We start from the raw sequence: 23,396 nt of genomic DNA on the forward strand, positions 1-23,396 counted from the left end.
GTTTGTGTTTGGTTCAAAATGCTTGATTTTAGTTCTATCATTGCGCTTCACTTTAGGTATGAGCACCAAATGGCCAAATTTGTTCCGCGCCTTACCCCTAGCCTACGTTACGCCCTAAAAGCCCTCTAGACCCTTTAGAGTTGAGTCATTGTCGTTGGAGGGAGGATTTGGTCAAGATTAAGGAACGAGGTTGTCATGCTAAGATGTCGGGTAGCCTAATGTTGATTTTCTGGCGCCTTCGCGGTGTCTTGAGACGCTATTCTCAAGGGTGGATAAGATCTAGAGATTTGACGTGGTATGCCCGGATGTAGGGGGATTGACTAGTGCTTGCCCTTAGTTCACTTTGCTTGATGCTCGAATCTTACACTCGGTTTAGGATATTAGTTAACGTGTACTCATTTATTTGATTAGTAATATTAGTGTTCTTCTATACTTGTTCCATAATAGAGCCCATCTTGAATTTTGTAGTTTAATTTCATTTCTTCTCTTTTCTTTTCTTCTTCTTCTTCTTTTCTTTCTTTCTTTTCTTGGTTTGTGTTTTCCATTTAGTCTTGCCTTGATTAGATTTGCTAGATTTTGATTTTGGTAAATTTTTAGAATCTGATTAGTTGCTCATTCTTCCTTAGTTGAGTTTAGTTTGCTAGAGACTAGCAAACGCTTAGCTTGGGGGAGTTTGATGAGCGACATTTATGTCGCTCTTAGCTTAGGATTTTATGTTAGTTTTTTTGCTTTTTTTATAGTTTTATAGATTTTTGTGTGCATTTTATAAGTTCCGTTCCATCTTATGCTTTACAGGTGATTATGATGAAAAGTGATGGAAAACAAGTAGAATCGAGCCAAAACAAGGCTTGTGCGATCGAGTGATGGTTTGTGCGCCCGAATAGAGCAGTGCAAATGGACTTAAGGAATTTCCAGTTTTGTGCGATCGAATGCCCTCTGTTGTTCGGTCGCACATAATGGATTTCTGAGACAGAATGTCCCAAAATTGGAAAACGACCGCACAAGGCCTTATGTTCGACAGCACAACATTTGTTCGACCGCACAGCTTTTTGAGTTCGACCGCACAAAAGTTGTGCGCCTGATTAGTTCTTCTTGTTCGACCAAATAGTGCTGCAAAGGAGACTTGAGCCAAAGAAACCCCATTCGACCGAACAGGATTTTAAGTTCGGTCGCACAGGACGAAGGAAATGATCTTCATTGTCTTCGCTCGCACAGGACTGCATTTGGTCGAACAAAGTCATTTACGTTCGGTCGCACAGTGGGTACGTGCGACCGAATCGCTGCGCGGGCTACTCTTATTCGAATTCTGGCTTCTATTTGGGGAAACTTATAAATAGATTTTTCAATTTATTTTGTAGAGAGTAGAATTTTAGTTGATAATTTGAGATTCTAAAAGTAGATTTTCAGCAATTCTAAAGAGAGAAACTCTCCTCCATTCAAGCTTCAATTTGTAATCCTTCTTAACTCTTCTTCAATTTTGCAATTTAATTCTTAGTTTCTTAATTCTTGCTCTTGCTTTGTTGTTGATTGTTCTTCAATTCCTTAACTTCTTGAATTCTTGATTTCATTGATTGAAGTTACTTTGATTCTTAATTCCTAGTTGATTGTGCAATTGAATTCTTACATTCTCTTCTCTTACTCCTTCAATTTCATGCTTGCTAGCTTAGAATTAATGGATTGCTTAATTTCTAGAATGATTAGTGAGTAGAATTAGGTTAGGGAAAGGGGAGAATCTAGGGGCTTAATTAGGGGAAATTGATGATTGATTGTTGATTGATTCATGTGATTAAATATGATTTGATGATAGGACATCCATGCTAATTGATTGGTAGTTGCAAATGTTATTCGATTAGAATCACGTGGAACCATAGGTTAGGTTTGGCAAGAGATTGTGGGCCTATCTTGTGTGATCAAATGGCGGTGCCTATTATATGCTAGTTAGTTTAATCTAGGATTAGGCTAAAGCTCTTCCGTGGATTAGACGCTTAGCGTTCCCTATCCGAGAGGTGGCGGGTTCGTCTTTAGATGTTATTTGCCTAATCGTCACTTCGTTGCATGATCATCATTGCTAGATAGTTGAATTCATTTTCCCCGATTTCCCTAGTCTATCCCCAACTCCCTAGCATCTCCCTTTCTTAATTCAATTTAGCATAATTCTTCGTTTTTAGATTCTTAAAAGTGACAATTCAAAACCAAATCCTTGTTCAAACTAGATTGACTTTAAAACTCATTAACCACCGTTTCTTTGGGACGATCCCTTTGCTTACCGCTAGCCGGTAGTTGAGTGGTTTTATAAATATTGTTTGCATATGTTGTTTTCTATCAACGACGGAAAATACACCTATCAAAACTTCACCCTTCTTGAGGGGTAAATGATGTGGCATAAACCACTTATCCACCCTGGACCAATCGAGACGCAACACATGGCGTCCTCTATGCCTACATGCCATGATTCCAACTATAGTACAAACCATGTAATTGAATTACAAAGCCTGAATGCGGTACTGAAGGCCAAAAAAAATAAGAAGCCCACAAAGCCTTCTATCCAAATGCATAATGAGGACACATGTCCTTATCTTAGGAGTTAACCAACCAGATGGTTAGGTTTTGGGAACAAATCCCAAAACCCTAGCCTTATAAATAGTCCAAATCTCAAGATGAGAGGGCAATCAATTCATTCTCATCTACCTTAATTATTCTGCTCTACCTTCTCTCTGAAGCTTTTTCTCTCTCTATCAATTACTTACTTAGGCATCAAAGGGAATATTCCTATGGAAATATTTTTGTTTTTCAGGTTGTAAGAATATTGTGCCAACGCATACCTGATGCTTCTGTGGAAAAGGTGACACACGTTAGCACCAACAGAAGTTCCCACATCAACAACATGTACCAATGTTGTTTGAGTTAAAACCACAATCAAGGTGTTCCTTTGGGATGTCTTACTTTATATGAATACTAAAATAACACCTCGCTTTGGCGGAAACCTACTATCTTAGGTTCGACGATTTTTGAAAGTGCTTGATTTGGAAGGCAATTTTAATCTCAATATTCTTGGACCTAGTTGTTTTTGTGTTGGTTTGATTATTTAGTGAACTAAATCCTTAATCAAAACATACAAACAACATACACATGCATAATATACAACTACCAATATATTAAAGCATATGTAAAATTTGGTGAAGTGGTATGGCCCCAGTTACTTGGCCGTGAAGCATCCAATCTTCAATCTTAACCTTGTTACCTTGGCACCTTTTTGAAAACCATTTAAAATGCTAACTTATAATTTTTAAATGAGCTACGTAGAAGTACTTGAATTAATAATCTAATTATTACAACAAAATTTCATGGTACGCGGACCATATTTAAAAACTTTACACAAAGATAAAACGTTTCACGTACCATATTTAACTATCCTAGTTGGGTCATACTAGTTACCTGCATGACCTGCAATACATAATAATATAATATGCATTAGCCCATTTTTATCCTAAAACGAATGGCCCAAGTAAGCTTTACAAATAATTACATGATTAATTAAAATCACGTTCATGTAAACGCGTGCTAAAAGATTAATCATTTCCAAATTATTTATCCTTAATAATATTCTAATCGAATTTTATTTAATTAAAAAGATTGTCCTACGAAAGATTAATTATAATTATTAATTTCAATAATTTCATTAAAAGGCTCCCAATTAAACCAATACCTTATGAACTTTTAATTTTAAATATTTAAACTCACTGCCCGACCCAAATAAAATAAAATAAAATATCAAAAAAGTCAAATGTTAGTCCCTACGTGCAAAAACAAGCCCAAAGCCAAAAATTAGGCCTTGAATTAAAACTGAAGCAAAATGCACAAATCGATGCAACGTGGGCTTGGCTTGCGCCCAACCCTCTGCCTTGTGCACCAGCCCTGCCGCGCAAGGCGCAGACCGCAATCCCACACCCTATATAGCGCCGCACAAGCACGCAACGTGCACGAGCACTGCTCATCGTTGTTGCTGCTTCCCTCGCCCAATGCGCACTGGCTCGTCGCAAGGCTTGCCGCGTCGCTGTGGCTGTTGTCCCGCATGCACGCGTGCTTTCCCAAAGGGCTTCGCCCTGCACCGCACCCGCAACACAATGCGGGCAGCAGGCCACGGCCATGCGCGTGCCAGCGCTGCCTTGCAGCCCCCGCCTTCGTCTCGTCAGCCATGCGCGCATGTAGCAAGGCACGAAGCCAAGCCACACGCACACACAACGCACGGACAACACCTCGCTTTGTGCGATTGGTTGCTCGTCCAAACTTAAAACAACAATCCAATTTTGTTTTTTCGAAACGATAATTTTCACTATTTAATTTTTCATAATTTCAACAAATACAAACGTTTTTAATTACGAAAAATAATTAAAGTGGGTGGTTTTTAAAAATTTCAAACAATCCAATTTATGAAATTAAAAAAATCTAGGCTAAAAATTATCAAAATTTAACGAATAATTATAATCAACAAAAATTTGAATACTTTAGATAAACCAATCCAAACATTTAAATTTCAGAATTTTATCAAATTTGGTTTAGGTGATCGTTTAAAGTTAACGAATCTAATCAAAATTTTAATCTTTGAAATTTTAAAGGAACTATTTAAACATGAAATCATATACCCCACACTCCTTACAATTTTTCCAGATCCAACCAATTAATAAAATTAATTTTCGATCGTACAAAATCATTAATTTAAGGTTTTCAGTATTAGGGTTTATAATTAAAATTTATGAAATAAGTAAAATTTTAATCTACATAATAATTAAAAACATTCAGTAGGACAAGTTGCAATTAATTATAAGTTGAGTAGCAATTATAATTAATTTTTAGAGCCGTAATTGTTCACGTTTTAATTGATTAAGCACGAAAAAGGCCAAAAAATCATATTTAGGGGATGAATTTCGCAAGACTGAGCACATGAGTTCAACTTAGAACGTTGATTCCATTCGAATTTGACTCAGAAAAATCAAAAATCCAGCACTTTTCAAAATCATCAGTTTTTTCACGGTTCATCCAATAACCCGAAAACAAATTCGAAAAGAAAATAAATTACATAAAATTTCGACCAAATGAAAACATGAATTCAATGCTAAAAATTACTTTAATAACATGAAGCTCATGATACCACTGTTGGGATTTACAGTTTATCTGATTAACATAGCGGAAACAATCCCTATGCCAGGATCCATGTAAAAGTATAGATTAAGCATTACTTACGTTTAATGCGTCTACTCCCTTTTAGTCTACGAGCACGAACGATAACTCCACTTGTAGTTCCTCTATAATCATCCACCGACACGTGCAGATCCGCGTTGAATCCGATAGCTTAGATCTTCAATCAAGGTTGTAGGTTTTTTTGGGAAAAACTCAGTTTGGAGGCACAGAGAGAATTAGGGTTCTCTAGGTGTCTAAGATTGAGTTTGTAATAAGTTGTATGGGAAAAAATAGGTATTAGGTTATTAAAATAACCTAGGAAGCATATTAGATCAACCGGCCAAAAGGCACAAGGCCTTGTGACCGTGGCGAACACCAAGGCGTTGGGCCATGGGCCTGCGCGATGCTGTGTTGCCGCTGCTATGCCTCGGGCCCACGGGCCTTGAGTGTTACGTGAATTCGGCTCGTGGCTCCTCGTATGCGTCCGATGGCCTTTCGGCCAATGCTTTATCGTATAGTACTTGACAATCCAATTTCGTACGACACGATTATTCGTTTCGCCTAGCTTACGAATATACGCAATACGATATACGATTCCGATCCAACTTCTTATCGTATATTTATGTTTTCCGAACTAATTTCCCGAAAAGCCATTAAATGAATTTCCTATTCATTTAATCCGATGATCTATTTTATGCCATTAGTGTGACCTTGCATGTTCAGTCAAGAGTAAGCTATGAGCCTAATAAGGATTAGAACTCACTGATCGGAAATATTTCTCCAGCTTGCAGTACTGATCACTTGATCTTAATGAATTAATTGTTCGTAATTAATCTGAACCTTAGTATTGGACCAATGCACCTTGGGTGAAGGATACATTTCATTCACAAAGAAGTGACCTATAGAGAAGTGAAGGTTTGGGGGCAGACACCGACTTTGAAGCACGCGAATAGCAGAGCAACGAGCAAGCCAACCCTGCGAGATAAATAAAATCGCATCATGATCCCAATGAAAATTACGTAATCGCATGAAGCAAATAAGCCCGATACACCAGAACACTGACACAAGTGGTCTAGAAGACGAATGGAAGAGGATAAACGAGACAAATTCCTTACAAAGCAAGCACACCAACTAACAAAGGACCTTGAAGACAATGAAGGACAAAACAGAGCAAAGATGGGAGTCCCCCAAATACGAGAGATCTAGGGAGAATCCCTAAACAAATGGGAAGGAGTTTTTGAATCCAAATGACACAAAGTGCAAGCAGGATTTACTCACATACCCTGCGAGTAAAGATTAAAACCCAGTGGAAGACCATTACGTAGTAATTTCCATAGGAAATTTTGAACTTTGGAACAATGGAAAAGGCCCTAGAAATGTTTCCACCAAGCGTTAGACGACTCCGAAAACATAAAGTTGACGTTGTGGCCTTTCCGAAGAAGCATAGCGTAGGTAGACTTAACCAAGAAAACAATGTCCGGCAAGAACCTCTAGTAGACCAAGTCATGTTCCACAGACAAAGGACGTTCCAGAGCCATGATTTTATTTGCAGTTTTGTCCACGAAGAATTGACAGACGACCCAAATATCCCACGCGTAAGAACGCAAATTAAAAAGAGAGGAAAGATGAGTTGGACAAATAGACTCAACTCAAAAGGGTCAAGAGGACTTTTTAGGGTGTAACGTAGGCTAGGGGTAAGGTGTGGAACAAATTTGGTAATTGGGGTTCCTGACTTTTCTTAGGTTATGATACATATGACAATTCATAAATCATGCGGAAACAACCATTAAGCCAGGAATACATATTATTTACACATAATCATATAGCATAGTCTAGAAGCATACTCTTTGTTGCGTGCCTTCCCTAGCTGCGCCCGAACCGAACAAGAACAAGTCTTTAGGACTCCAAGTGTCGTCCCTCCGTAGATAGTCCACAGCACGTCCGGATCCGCCTTAAGATTGACCAACTAGAATCGCCCTTAAGGTACTAATAATTTCGGCACTTTTAGGCAAGGTATTTGACTGAATTTTTCTCTCAAAAACTCACTTTGAATACTTGAAAACTCGTTATAAATTGTGAACCCAGGCCACATATTTATAGGGGTATGGAAAGAGAATTGGAATCCTACTAGGATACGAATTAAATAAATTAGAATCCTAGTGGAACTCTTATTTAATTAATTTATCTTTTAGGATTAGGAATTTAATCATTAAACGAATTCTATACGCTTTAGGATTCGAGTAACACACTTCGAGTAATACGCTAGCACCGCACGCAGGCCTTGCGGCCCACGCACAGCGCCAGCCCACTCGTCGCAGCCCCGCACGCGTGCCCAAGCTTCGGCTGGGCCTGGCTTTTGCGCTGGGCCTGGTCGCATGCTTGGCGTGTAGTTGTTGCGCTTGGCTTGCTGGGCGATGGCCCGGCTTCGTGCTGGGCCTTCGTCTGGCAGGCCTCGTCCGATGCTAATTCGTACGATGCGCTTCCGATTAAATTCTCGATTCCGGAATTCATTTCCGATACGAACAATATTTAATATTTCCGATTCCAGAATTAATTTCCGTTTCGAACAAATATATAATATTTCCGTTTCCGGAATTATTTTCCGATTCCGATAATATTTCCGATTCTGACAATATTTCCGTTTCCGGCAATATTTCCGATTCCGGCAATATTTCCATTTCCAATAATATTTTCCGATACGTACCATGTTTCCGTTTCCGGCAACATCTACGACTTGGATAATATTTATATTTCCGATACGATCCATATTTCCGTTTCCGGCAATATCATCGTTTCCGGAGTATTCATTTCTTGCCTGTGACGATCTCAGCTCCCACTGAAACCAAGATCCGTCGATTCCGAATATCCATAGTTGGAGTATTTAATGCCATTAAATACTTGATCCGTTTACGTACTATTTGTGTGACCCTACGGGTTCAGTCAAGAGTAAGCTGTGGATTAATATCATTAATTCCACTTGAACTGAAGCGGCCTCTAGCTAGGCATTCAGCTCACTTGATCTCACTGAATTATTAACTTGTTAATTAATACTGAACCGCATTTATTAGACTTAACATTGAATGCACACTTGGACCAAGGGCATTATTTCCTTCAGTCTCCCACTCGTCCTTAGGGACAAGTGTGCATTTCCTAATTCCTTTGTCGCTCGATGCTTGCTCTTGAACATAAGGTAAGAGTTGTCATCCTTATTATGTCCAGAGGTGTTCCTCGGTTTCAGAGTTCAACTGATAAAATAAACAGATAATCATAGACTATGATTCATCCGAGCACGGCCATGCATTTTACAGTTTCTAGCTCTCCGAGTGGCCTTGTACAACTTTTAAGCATCTCATCCCGATTTATGGGAGGACAATCCCAATCTTGCGATCTTGAGATTAGACTTCGTTTGATAGGTGATTACCTGAGCGTTGCCTTTATAGCCTCCTTTTACGGTGCGACGGTTGGTCAACGTCAAAGTAACCAGTTCTCAAACAAGTAATCTCAAATCACTCAGGTATTGAGGATTTAGTGTCTAATAATTTTAATTAAATTTACTTATGACAGATTTTCATCTCTTACAGTAAAGTTTCATAGGTCTTGTCCGATACTAGTCCTTCCAAAGTAAGTATCTATGCAAATGATTATGACATTGCCATGTCCACATAGTTCAAGAAACAGAACTACTAGTCATCTTGCATTCTAGTCGTCTAACGTTTTCTATGCGTCCAATTTTATAGAAAACTCCGACCAGGGACCATTTTCAACCTTTGACATTCAAGTTCACTTGAGAGACATTTCTTAGTCACAGGACTGGTCCTGACAGCCTATCTTGAATATATCGTCAAATTGAAGGGACTCATCATTTAATACTAAACCAAGATTAAATGGAATATGAAAATACATTTCATACATGATAAATGTTCAACCCCAATGTTTTACAACCATGGGCCTCTAACCCATCTTTAAAACATTTCATGGAATTCAAAGCTATACTTGTTGCATAGGTTTAGTTATCATGCTTTGCCAATCTTAATATCCTTTTCATCGAATGTTCTTCGAGATATGATGATAAGATCTTTTCGAGTTTGTTTATTATGTGATCTAGTCTTACTTACTTCGATGGTGGTTTTACTCATTTTGCAATGAAGAACCATCAAGTTAGCAGACGTTTTTCTTGCTTCAAGAGTGGTTCTACGCATTTTTCAATGAAGAACCATCAAGCCAGCAGATAGGTGATCTACCCAAGTTCAGTGAAGAACTTTAAACAACCCTGTTTTATTGCTTCTTAGGCAATAATTACTTTTACTTCAACTGTATAGGTTGCTTAGTGATGCTTTGTTTGGATTTACCTATCCAAGCAGTTCATAGATATGTGGAAGACTCTCCAACTATATCTTAGAACATATAAATTATTATTTTAATTTCCCACGCAACAACTCATGGTCTCCAACCCATGTTGCCATTTTCAAAACACGATGCTCTATAGCTCGTCCTTATCAATGGTTAACTCCAAAGGGTCTTGCTTGATCCTTTGCCAGTGTTTATGCGTGTAGCATCAATATTTAGCATATCTTTATTTCCTTGAATCAAGAACTATTCCTATGTACCTTTTCAAGTACCATAAGTATTCTTGATCTCAATCTAGTTGATCTTTACTTAGATCAATAGAGATTGGTATATGTTCGTCATGGCTAAAGTCATACGATACGTTTTTGGCGATCCTCATATTATATCATACATGATAAATTCTTTTGCAGAATAATTCCCAATTGAATTCTATTCATGTAACTTTAGCTTATCTAGTTTCAGTAGATACTAAATCCAGCTAAATTCTTTGACATATAATATAGGTTAAGAATCTTATTTAGTTCCTTTGATGTTTAACTTAGTAAATGCTTATACATAGTTCAAACATCCTTTACTTAGATTTATTCACATGGGTCGAATATCTCCAATGGAGACTTTCGGGTTTGATTTAGTAAATGCCATTTACTTAATCCAAAACAATATCATAAGATCTTTGTAAATAGATCTTAATACCCAGTATGTACTAAGTTTCGCCATGGTCCATCATTGATGAATAATCTCAAATCTAAGTCATTAGCATTTGAATGTTATTTTACAATAGAGAGATATGTGTGTGATACACATAGGACCAATTAAGTTTTACGTACTCCCACTAAACTTCTTATATATCTATAAGAATCATGTATATTTTATGAAACTAAAATGCTTATTAGCTTCACTAAAACACAGTTCCAATTCCCAATTGCTTGCTTAAATCTGTACTTAGATTTCATAAGTTAGCATTCCTTTTCAAGCATTTATTTGGATCCACAAATCCTATGACATGCCATGTACATAGTTTTCTTCCAACATTTGATTGAGGAATACGTTCTGTCATCCAATTGTCATATGTACCAATATGCAATCATTGCTTAAGTTATAGACTTGAGCATTACGATTATGCATGAGGTTTCAACACAATCCATGCCATGAATTTTCTTGTAACCTTTAGCAACTAATCTAGCTTTGTGTGTGAACACAATTCCATGTTTGATGGTTTTTATCCTTAAAACAAACTTGCAACCAATAGGTGTGAAACTATTCTTGCAAATCAACAAAATTTCAATTTTGTCATCAAAACATTGGTTATGTTTTATGGCCTTTAACCATCTAAAACATTTGAGTCTATATATGGCCTCTAACCATTTTAGGGAATCTATATTTCGTCATAGCTTTCTTACAAGTCACAAACTCATTAATTTATATGATAATAGTTTGACTGCAAGTTGTAGGTTTCTTCACTATTTAATAGAAGAATCTCATAGTTTCATTGACCTGATCTCTATGTTTCTTCACTATCTAACAGAAGAATCTCATAGTTTCAGTGACTTGAATTCTATGCCTACTTGGGTATAGAACATCAAACAATAGAATATCAATAGCCACTTGTAAGTCCTTTGAATATTCTGTTCTCCTTGAAGCACTTGTAAAGTCTTCTAAGAGATGTCTATTCTTTAAAGCCACTTGTAAAGTCCTTACAGAATAAGTTCGGATTTTCTGAAGCACTTCGAAAAGCCTCCGGAATGTCCGTTTATGTTTGTTGTTCGCCTCGAAGACTTTCGAGGTCTATTTTCTCCCACTTGTCATTTTGGAAACGAATCTCCAAAGGACATTATTTCGAGCAAACAAACATTATGTTCTCAAAAATTCGTGGTAGAAACAATACCCTTGTGTCTCATTTGAATAAATCACAATGAAACATATATCTAGACTTGGGCCTTAGTTTGTTGAATAACAAACACTAAGCTCCCACTGAGTTTAGCAACTCTTTAGATATATATAATTGAAAAGATATCCAGAAATTACTTTTCAATAGCTTTGACGAATTTGGTTTAGTTTGGTGGTAGTTGAGCATTTTGTTTTAGAAATTATAGGAAAAGTCTTTATGATTCATCATTGATCGAATCAAGTACTAATTGACTTCGATTATTCCAACTAAGATATGCCATATCTTATGGACCTAGATTGTGAAATTACAACACACAATCATTGATGATCATATTTGGTCTCAAGTAATCATCAACATGATCTAACCTAGATCTTTATGATTTCTTGCCAAGTGGATTTTATACTTCTGAATCTTTGAACTAGCCAAATAGATTCAACTTATATCACATTTGATTAAATAAACCTATATTCACTCAAATCCATGTGAAATAATAAAGTCATAAAATCTTTCTTTAGCTTTGAACTCTATTGTCTAGGCGTTCTAACAATAGTTCATATCTTTTGTTACTTTCAACAAGTAAGACTTGTTGTCTTAAAATGATCTAGAAATCAATCAACTTTCAAAAGTCCATCAAAATAGAGCTTTTGAATGTTAACTTGTTGATATGGTCTAAGCAACAATGCCAAAGATTAGTGGAACTCAAATCAAGGGGTTGATTTGAACCTAGTAAAGTTCTTTAAAGAGTTGTTTGTTTTAATCAAGCATATTGACTCAACCGGTAATTGACCATTTCTTTCAAATAAACAAACAAACATTGTTTTTGTTTTTCTTGAATGTGAGTCTTTCTGTGTTTGAAAACAGAAATTTAGGTATGTTGATTATGGAACAAAATAGCCATTAAGTTCCAGCCTTTGAAAGGACTTAAAACAAACTAGATGACCCTACAACTAATGTAGCATTGCCATGCTTCATTTCCCACTTGTAGGTCATTAGTGTATACTAGCTTCCATTGTTTGAGTTATTACCGAAGTAAGAACTTCAAGCGGTATATGATACCAAGGAAGTTTGATTGCTAGGTCACTTCTCTTTAAACATAAACTTATAGGTAGAAACGGAATCGTAAATTCCTTTAATTTGTTCCTTTGTTTTCCTATTTCTTGTACCCTTTCTTATAGTCTTAAGAATTGAATTCTTTAGTGTTCACTTTTATACTTTGTTAGACATGTCCAATGTCACCCAACAAGGTTCTTACCATTTATGTTGAATATTAAGTTTCAACTAGATGATCTTACCAGAAGCTTCTAAAGTTCTCTAAGCATCGATCTATTCGAATGTCTAGGGACTAGACTCATTCGAGAATTAAATGGACAAAGATATTAGGTTGTTAACCATTGGTAAAGCTGAGCGTATTAAACTCAATGCTTTATGATATCAAAACTACAGTGTATTTTGAATTCATAAGCACCAATTGGTTTGCCATTCGACTTTGATGTTCGAAAACAACCATAAAAGTCGCTATAAGAAACGTACATTTTAAATTGCTCACTTTCTCTCATTTCCGTGAATCGTTCTTGGATTCACTACCAATCGAGGAAATTTACTGTTACCTTTCTAAAAGGATTTACTGCAGTGCAAGATATTTAATTATAAACAATAATTAAAACATACATTGAAGCATGCAAAGTCTAAACATTTATCATGAGTAATAACTTGAAAATTAAAGCAATCATGCAATTTCAACAAGTTATTAGCATTTTATTCGAATTTATTGTTCCGGCAGGTGTGAATAAAATGATTCCAAGACCCTAAAATCATTGAAGAACTAAGCACAGTTTGTCGACTTAATCCTAAAACATCTTAGGTAAGCAAAAGCCTTTTGCTAATAGTCTAGAAACTATTCTTGGTTGATAGGTACTTCTAAGAACTTATTAGGTAAACCTATCGATTTTGCCACGACATAAAAGGACTCCTTACTTATATCGTTGAGTTTCACCAAAACTAACATGTACTCACAATTTATTTGTGTACCTTGCCCCTTTAGGACCAATAAGTAACACCTCGCTGAGCGAAAACTATTACTAGATTGATGTAAAGGATATCCAAGCAAGTGTATATTTTGGCATGGCACCTTTTAACTCAATTTTTAAGTTTGGAACTTAAGGCTCTTACTATGTTGGTTAGATTTTAAGTGAACTAAAATCCTTAATCATGCAACATAATCAAGCTTTTGATCTCATGCATTTTAAGACATATTTAAAACAATAAATAACTTAAAACATGCATAAGATAAATGTGATCTAGTATGGCCCGACTTCATCTTGAAGATTTAACTTCAAAGTCCGTCTTGAAAATCTCCGTGGGAGGCACCATTTTCTTCAAATAGGATAAGCTATAATTAAAACTAATTACAACTATTTGATGGTACGCAGACCATATTTGAATTGAAAAACGACTTTGGTACTTTAGACCAATTACATTCAAATTAATGGTACGCAGACCATATTTTCTATCCTATTTGGGCCATACTAGTCACTTCATAACCTGCAAAACAGTACATATACAATATATACCATTCACCCATTCATTATCATGAATGGCCCACATAGTTGGTTAGTAAAACACATTATGCATCACGTAAACATTTGCAGCAATTAATCAAGGGCACCAATAATCTACCAATTATTCAGTCCTTATTAATTCTAATCAAGTTGTTTTAACCTTAAGGATTTGTAGACCGAATCAAGAGTTTATGACTAAAAGCTCTCCCACTTAAACTAATAAATTCATATGCTTTACTAATTTTAAACATAAAAATGTATTTCTAGTCTAACCGGAAACATACAAATTTAATTAAAATTTAAAGCTTATATAAATTTATAATTGAATCCAAAAAAAAATTTAATTTAATTTCAGTCGTATTTAAATTAATTCATGATTTTAATTTTAGTAAAATAATTAGAATAAATAAAATTTATTATAATTATAATATTCAAAATTAAAATCCAAGAAAATAATTTAAATTATTAATTTTAAAACTAATTAAAATTACGTAAACTGAAAATTTCAAATTAAAATTTCAAAACGATCTAATCGCAACGCAAACACCTCACGCATCACACGCCCATGGGCCACACGCACACAGCCATCGCTGGCCATGTGCGCGCAGCCCATGCGCTGCGTCGCATAGCTGCTGCTTCTACCCTTCGCAAGCCATCGCGCGAGCTGGTGCTCGTTGCGCGCGCGCCAGCGCTCGATGCACGCGAGCATGTGCTCGCTGCGCGCGCGCCAGCGCTCGATGCACGCGAGCCATCGCTCGCTGCGTTCGCTCGCTAGCGCTTGCTGCATGCGGGCCAGCGCTCGCTTCGTGCACTCGCCATCGCATGCTGTGCGCGCTCGCTAGCGCTCGCTTGGTGCGAGCCAGCGCTCGCTGCGCGCGGCATCGACGCTGGGCGCAACATTCGTGGCACGCGAGCTTGCGCTCGCTGCGCGCGCTTGCGCGAGGCAGTGCGCGTTGTGGCGCAGCTCGCTTGCTGCCCACACGCGACTGCCGTGCCTTGCCTTCGCCCATGCCCATTCGTCCATTGCTCATAGCCCATGACACAAGGCAGGGCTGCTGCCTTGTGCTCGTGCACCATGCCCTTGCTCATTGCATTCGTGCCGCATGGGCGACGAGCTCCCTTGCTCGTCGTCACATTCCCGCACTATACAACACCCCTTAAGGGTAACACGTAGCGTCCATTGCTTTGTGCGTGCAAGTTATATGAACGAATCGCATAAAATTTAAAAAATTTATACTTAAAATTAATGACAAATTAATAAATAATATTAATTTCATAATTTTAGGGCGAAAAATCGAAAATTTATTATTCAATTGATTTCCGATTATCATGGATTCAAGTCTAGATCATAAAAATTTAAAATTTATCATAAATTTACAATTTTTATGGTGGTTTTTAATCATAGGTATCTAATTAAATTATAATTAATTATGAAAATCAAATTAATTCTAAATTATTCTAATTTTCAACAAATTAATCATAATTACAAATTAGATTGCATAATTAACAAGGCTAGGCATTCAAACTTGTTAAACATATACAGTAGGTCAATCAAAAATTCAAGATTTACCAACAAGAATTGCAAATATTTAATTTAATATCTTAAATTTACGAAATTTTGCATTCGAAAAACTAAAACCTTCGAAAAGTCATAGTTAGGCTTCGAATTTGAGAATTCTGGGTTCGGCCGAAAAACACTATTTTTGTCAAAATTTTAGAATGCCTTTTACATGCGGAATTGACACAAAAATCACTCATTTTGGATGAATAACGAAGAAACTGCCGAAAAACTGCGTACGTATAATTAAATAAACGCAATTTGCAATTAATTAACAATTACGAAAATTAATCACCCCTTTTAATTCTTGCAAATTTGTAATATTTAATCATGTTTATGCAATTTAGATTATGAAAATAATAAGAGGCTCTGATACCACTGTTAGGTTATGATACATATGACAATTCATAAATCATGCGGAAACAACCATTAAGCCAGGAATACATATTATTTACACATAATCATATAGCATAGTCTAGAAGCATACTCTTTGTTGCGTGCCTTCCCTAGCTGCGCCCGAACCGAACAAGAACAAAGTCTTTAGGACTCCAAGTGTCGTCCCTCCGTAGATAGTCCACAGCACGTCCGGATCCGCCTTAAGATTGACCAACTAGAATCGCCCTTAAGGTACTAATAATTTCGGCACTTTTAGGCAAGGTATGTGACTGAATTTTTCTCTCAAAAACTCACTTTGAATACTTGAAAACTCGTTATAAATTGTGAACCCAGGCCACATATTTATAGGGGTATGGAAAGAGAATTGGAATCCTACTAGGATACGAATTAATTAAATTAGAATCCTAGTGGAACTCTTATTTAATTAATTTATCTTTTAGGATTAGGAATTTAATCATTAAACGAATTCTATACGCTTTAGGATTCGAGTAACACACTTCGAGTAATACGCTAGCACCGCACGCAGGCCTTGCGGCCCACGCACAGCGCCAGCCCACTCGTCGCAGCCCCGCGCGCGCGCCCAAGCTTCGGCTGGGCCTGGCTTTTGCGCTGGGCCTGGTCGCATGCTTGGTGTGTGGTTGTTGCGCTTGGCTTGCTGGGCGATGGCCCGGCTTCGTGCTGGGCCTTCGTCTGGCAGGCCTCGTCCGATGCTAATTCGTACGATGCGCTTCCGATTAAATTCTCGATTCCGGAATTCATTTCCGATACGAACAATATTTAATATTTCCGATTCCGGAATTAATTTCCGTTTCGAACAAATATTTAATATTTCCGTTTCCGGAATTATTTTCCGATTCGGATAATATTTCCGATTCGGACAATATTTCCGTTTCCGGCAATATTTCCGATTCCGGCAATATTTCCATTTCCAATAATATTTTCCGATACGTACCATGTTTCCGTTTCCGGCAACATCTACGACTTGGATAATATTTATATTTCCGATACGATCCATATTTCCGTTTCCGGCAATATCATCGTTTCCGGAGTATTCATTTCTTCCCTGTGACGATCTCAGCTCCCACTGAAACCAAGATCCGTCGATTCCGAATATCCATAGTTGGAGTATTTAATGCCATTAAATACTTGATCTGTTTACGTACTATTTGTGTGACCCTACGGGTTCAGTCAAGAGTAAGCTGTGGATTAATATCATTAATTCCACTTGAACTGAAGCGGCCTCTAGCTAGGCATTCAGCTCACTTGATCTCACTGAATTATTAACTTGTTAATTAATACTGAACCGCATTTATTAGACTTAACATTGAATGCACACTTGGACCAAGGGCATTATTTCCTTCAACTTTCTCTCTACGTTTTCTCTCGGGTGTATGGTAGCTTACCATACACCTCCGCCATGGCAAGGAAATCAAGATCGAAAACTCAGGGGAACAAGGATGGCAATGGGAAAGCGAAACCATGAGGACATACTTCGGATTCTCAGGCTCAACGTACGCGATCAATCAATGAAATTCTTGGAGTGGAGGCAATTGATTTTGGATTTGAGAATGAGGTTTTCACTCCGAAAACGAGTTTGCACCAATTGCAAGTTCGATCAGAAATGAGGCACTCTTTCAATGATTTTATGCAGCATATTCATCAATCAGCTGGAAATGCTGGCAAAACTCAATCCAGATTAAATGTGGATGTAGGTACAATTCATATTTTGCACCAAATTGATTCGATGATTGATAATGAATTTGATGATGACTCTAATCATACTGTGAATACGAACGAATTGATTGAATCTGATTTACACATAATTCCTGATGAACCTGTTTTAATGGAATCCAATAATCCGATTGAAATTGATCTTGAAGATATTCAAGAGGAGGTTGAATTCTGGAATTCTGCAGTAGTATGCTACATAGTGGGAGCAAATCCTCCTTTGAATGTGATGGAGGGTTTCATTCGAAGGATATGGAGGAATCTGAATGTTGATAAGGTGGTTATGGTGAAAAAGGGTATATTCCTGGTTCGTTTCTTAACAATGGACTCTAGGGACAAAGTTGTAGCAGGACACTACTTTTTTTACAGCAAACCTGTGATTCTTAAACCATAGACTGTTGACATGGACATGGAGAAGGATGATGTGAAATCAGTACCCATCTGGTTACAGCTGAAACTAAATTTGAAATACTGGGGAGAAAGATCTCTATTCAAAATTGTAAGTCAGATTGGAAAACCCATTAAGAGAGACTATGCAACAGCTTGCAGAGATAAGTTACAGTATGCAAGGGTCTTAGTGGATGTGCCATTATCTCAGGAGTTTGTGGATGCTATTTCATTTAGGAATGAGAATGGAGAAATGATAAGAGTTGGGGTTCACTTTGAATGGAGGCCAACCTTATATTCAGCATGTAAGATGATAGGACACATGGCTGCTGAATGTAGAAAAGGGAACACTAAGAAAGTGTGGGTTAGGAAACACACTACTGTGAGTACAGTTTAGGAGAATGGAAATGGTGCCAATGAGGTGCCAATCATGGATCCAGAGGGTTTTCAAAGGACCCTCAGACCAATTAGAGTTAGGAACTCACCAGTTGTTCCAACTCACACAACTAATACTTTTCAGTTGTTAGTTGATATGCAGAAGGAAGGTGATGCTAGTCTTGGAGTGGATACTTTGGTGGAAGTAGAAAATGAGAGTAATGCTAGTGGAAGAGGGGACTTTTCCCATTCTTATGGATATAATACTCACTTGGAATGTCAGAGGGCTCAATTCATCTCAGAAGCAAAATGAAGTTAGAAATTTCATTCAAAAATATGAGGCGGGATTGGTAGGCCTTCTGGAACACAAGGTGAAGGTGCCTAATTTAGGTAAGCTTTACCAAAAAATGTTTGTTAATTGGTGTTTCACTAGTAATTCTAGTTACCATGTTGGTGGTAGAATTATTGTAGCTTGGAAGGCTGGGTGTTTTACAGTGAACATTGTAGCAGCATCAAGTCAGTTCATGCATTGTCATGTCACCCCTATAAGTGGTATGCCTAGTTTCTATTGCACTTTTGTCTATGCTTTGAATGAACATAGTTTAAGACAAGTTTTATGGAGAGATTTAGTCACCTTGAATGCATGTTCAGAGTCCCTGGATTATCTGTGGGGATTTTAACTGTGTCATGGCAGTGAATGAAAGAATTGGTGCTCCTGTCAGGCATATGGAAATTGTTGACATCAATAACTGTATGAATGGATGTGGAATGGAGGATGTTAAATGTTTGGTGAATCTCTACACTTGGAATAATAAACAACAAGGGGCAGACATAGTTTTTTCAAAGCTTGACAAAATTCTTGGAAATGTTGCTTGGATTGATTGCTATCCTTCTGCAGAAGCTTGCTTTCTTCCAGAAGGTCATTTTGATCATTCTCCTAGTCTTTTGACTGTGTATCCCAGGGTTAATGGAGGAAGAAAACCATTTAAATACTTTACAATGTGGAAAACATCTCCCAGCTTTAATACAATTGTGACTGATGCTTGGAACACTCCTATCAATGGTAGTAAAATGTTCTGTGTGGTGAGTAAACTTAAGAAGGTTAAGGGTGTTCTTAAGGTACTCAATAAAACTGGTTTCTCAGATGTACAAGCTGCTGATCTTAGTGCTTATCATGCAATGATAGCTTCTCAAGAAGCTATGCACCTAGCTCCTACAGATCACTCTCTTGCAGATTTGGAATTATAGGCCATCCATGATTATAAGATCAAACACAAGATATATCTTGATTTTTTGGCTCAGAAGGCTAAACTGGCTTGGATTAAAGCTGGTGATGAAAATACAGCTTTGTTCCATCAAAGTATAAGAAGCAGACAAGTTCAGAATCAGATTTACAGTATACATGATATGAGAGGAGATTGGAAAGATCAAGCTGCAGATGTTTCAGAAGCTTTCTTGAACTATTACAAGATGTTATTGGGGAGTGTTCATGAAGGTAGAACTCCTGTTATCACACAGGTAGTTCACGGTGGTCCTGTTTGTCAGGATTATCATAAAACAATCCTTAATGCTCCATATACTTCTGAGGAAGTGAAAGCAGCTCTTTTCTCTATTCCTGGTATCAAAGCACCAGGTCCTGATGACTTTGGCTCTTTTTTCTACAAGGATGCTTGGCATGTAGTTGGGAATGAGGTGATTGAGGCTGTTTTGGATGTGTTGAGGAATGGTAAACTGCTAAAAGAGGTGAATCACACAGTTGTTACTTTGATTCCAAAATCTAAATGTCCTAAGAATTTCAGTGATTTTAGGCCTATCTCTTGGTGTAATACTATCTACAAGTGCATCACTAAAGTTCTTTGTGGTAGGTTGAGGCAAATCCTTCCAGATCTTATTCTAGAGAATCAAGGGGGCTTTGTTCATGGCAGGTACATTGTGCATAACATTATGGTAGTCCAGGACCTTGTGAGGCACTATGGAAGGAAGGGTGTGAAGCCTAGTTGCTTAATGAAGATTGATTTTCAAAAAGCTTATGACACAGTGGATTGGTCTTTCCTAAAAGAGATGTTGGTTGCACTGGATTTTCCTGAGCACTTTGTGAATTTAGTAATGGAGTGTGTCACCACACCAATGTTTTCTCTCATGATTAATGGCTCCATGCATGGATTTTTCAAATCCTAGAGGGGGTTGAGGCAAGGAGACCCTCTTTCTCCCCTACTCTTTGTTATTTGCATGGAGTATCTGTCAAGAATTTTGCACAAAATGAGTAGTTTACCTCAATTCCAGTATCATCCAAGATGTAAAGATACAAATCTCACTCATTTGTGTTTTGTTGATGACCTGATTCTGTGCTGTAAAGGTGAATTTCCATCCATATTCTTATCTTGCAAGCCTTCAAATTGTTCTCTGACTCCTCTGGTTTGAAAGCTAATATTCAGAAATCTTCCATTTTCTGTCATGGCATGGTCGAAAGTGAAGTACAAAGAGTGGTGGAGACTTCTGGTTTCACCAGAAGTAGCCTACCTTTTAAATACCTTGGTGTACCCATTTGCTCAAAAAGAATTTCTACTGCTCAGTGTGGGGTGTTGCTTGACAAGATGACCAGCAGAATTAAGCTCTGGAGTTCCAGAAATCTATCCTATACAGCTAGAATGCAGTTGGTGAATTCTGTGCTTCTTAGTCTTCACATGTATTGGGCTCAGATTTTTGTTCTTCCTAAGAGTGTGCTGCAGAGTATTGTTAAGATTTGTAGAGCATTCCTTTGGAGTGGTCAAGCTTTTAGTCATAAACCTCGCAATATCTCTTGGGATAACATATGTTGCGATAAGAAAGCTGGTGGATTAGGCTTCAGAGATGTTTTTCCGTGGAATGTTGCCAATCTAGGCAAATATGTTTGGGCTTTGGTTACCAAACAGGATAATGTTTGGAGTAAGTGGGTCACTTCAGTGTATTTAAAGAATGGGGATTGCTGGGATTACCAACCTAGCAGCTATGCTAGTTGGTATTGGAAGCAGATTTGCAATACAAGGGAGAAACTGAAGTCAATATATTCTAAAGCAGAACTGGAAGCAATGTCTCATTATTCAGTGAAACAAGTATACCAAAAGCTAACTGGCCGGGGATAGACCTAAGGTGCATTGGGACAAGCTTGTGTGGAACAGGCTTAGCACTCCCAAACAAAGATTTATTATTTGGTTGGCAATTCAGTCCAGATTACGAACTACAGCTAAGTTAGCTAGTATTGGCATCAGCAGTTCTTCTAGCTATCTCATTTGTGGCCAAGGTGATGAAACTCATCATCATCTATTTTTTGATTGTCCTTATAGCAAGCAATGCCTGACAGAGTTGAAAACATGGCTGGATATAAGAATGGCAGCAACAAATCTCCATCTCTTATACAGATCCATCAGACATGGCAGAAGCTCTAAGTTTAGAAAGCAGGTATATCTTGCTGCTATTATAGCAGTGGTCTATCTCATCTGGAAATGCAGGAACTCAGTGTTCTGGGATTGTTGTATCCCTACTGTCAAGAGTACTATAGGTGCTTTGAAGCAAGTAGTGAGAAGTAGAATTCAGGCAATTATGCCTAAGTATGTGAATAGGAAATATTGTAATTGGTTTGTGAATCTGTAATCTGTGTAAGCCTAGCTGTTTTGGTTTGCTTCTTGAAGTTTGAGATGGTCCAACCTAGTTGGTTTGTGTCTCTTGAAGTGAACTTAGGTTGTACTTGATTGTTTTGAGCTATAATATTATTCTCACTTGCTTAGCAAAAAAAAAAGATGAGTTGGACGATCCATCCCAATGGATGACGGTTCGAAAGATATCATCTTATCTGAAACCCCTACATTATTGAGAATACAAATACTAGAACCAACACCACACTTCCAAGATATTCCATCATTGAGGGCTTGAAAACCCTAAGAGACACTCTCGAAACCCAAGAAGGACGAGTCACATGTTGTTCAAGGCCATAAAAAGAAGCACGTTTTGACCGACCAATATCAACAGACACCCCAGGATAAGGACATAAGCACGGATGATGGCCTAGTCGCAAAGCAGACGCAAGATAGTCACGATAATCCTGAGGAGTGTTAGGGATGAATTTTACAAAAGACTTTTGGTAGCTAATAATATGACCTAAGATACAACTGAACCTAGAGAGCATATGCAAGACATGGTCGCAAGCAGCAGGCGAAACTTGAAGAAACAAGAGGGAGTCATCCGCAAAGAACAAATGAGAAATAGACGGAGCACCCAGGGAAATAGAAATACCCTGAATAAGATGACGTCCTTAAGCCCAACGGATCATAGCAGACAAGATTTCCATATAGATGACAAACATGTATGGGGACAAGGGATCCCCTTGGCGAAGACCACAATGAGGCTGAAAAGAAGGAGTTGGCTCCTCGTCGACCAAAACCTGATAAGACACTATGGAAATACATTGACGAATGATATTAACCTAGTAGGGGGGAAAACCAAAGGACTAAAGTTCAACAAACGGGAAATCCCATCAGACCTCGACATAAGATTTGTTAATATCAAGTTTTACGGCAACGAAAAATCGTTACCGAACCTTGACGAAATTGATGAAACACATAAGCTCATGAGCTATAAGGCATTCATCCGATATCAGACGTCCTGGCACGAGGACACTCTGAGTATCATTAATCCAGGAAAGCAGAATCCTCCGCAGACGATGAGTAATGCATTTAGCAATGCATTTGACATTGCAGAGACTAATGGGGCGGAATTGAGAAACTAATTATGGGTGCTTAACATTCGGAAAGAGGATAAGGGAAGTCCGATTCTAATCCTTAAGCATAAAACCATGGGAAAAGAAATGAAGCACGGCTGGGACGACATCATGACCAACAGTATTCCAGTGTTTCTTAAAGAAAGATGGAGAGAAACCATCGGGACCTGAATATTTAGACGCACAAGTATTAAACATAGCCACAAAGAATTTTGGAAAACTAAAAAA

General features: G+C 37.7%; 1 protein-coding gene across 1 annotated transcript; it reads left to right on the forward strand.

Moving 5' to 3' along the window:
* Positions 1-18,822: 18,822 nt before the first annotated feature.
* Positions 18,823-20,593, forward strand: LOC130467407 (uncharacterized). Its single transcript, XM_056835910.1, has 3 exons — positions 18,823-18,967; positions 19,110-19,534; positions 19,664-20,593. Exons 1-3 carry the CDS (start codon positions 18,823-18,825, stop codon positions 20,591-20,593), a joined length of 1,500 nt encoding a protein of 499 aa, XP_056691888.1.
* The last annotated feature ends 2,803 nt before the right edge of the window (positions 20,594-23,396 follow it).

The sequence above is a fragment of the Spinacia oleracea genome, chromosome 2, assembly GCF_020520425.1.
Source record: "Spinacia oleracea cultivar Varoflay chromosome 2, BTI_SOV_V1, whole genome shotgun sequence".
Taxonomy (NCBI): domain Eukaryota; kingdom Viridiplantae; phylum Streptophyta; class Magnoliopsida; order Caryophyllales; family Amaranthaceae; genus Spinacia; species Spinacia oleracea.

What these genes read in the sequence shown, in the direction of transcription:
- LOC130467407 (XM_056835910.1), top strand. Translation starts at nt 18,823, where the DNA reads ATGTTTGTTAATTGGTGTTTCACTAGTAATTCTAGTTACCATGTTGGT. An exon ending in TCATGTCACCCCTATAAGTG is followed by an intron (nt 18,968 to 19,109) that starts GTATGCCTAGTT and finishes GTGTCATGGCAG; the next exon opens with TGAATGAAAGAATTGGTGCT. An exon ending in AGGTTAAGGGTGTTCTTAAG is followed by an intron (nt 19,535 to 19,663) that starts GTACTCAATAAA and finishes TTGGAATTATAG; the next exon opens with GCCATCCATGATTATAAGAT.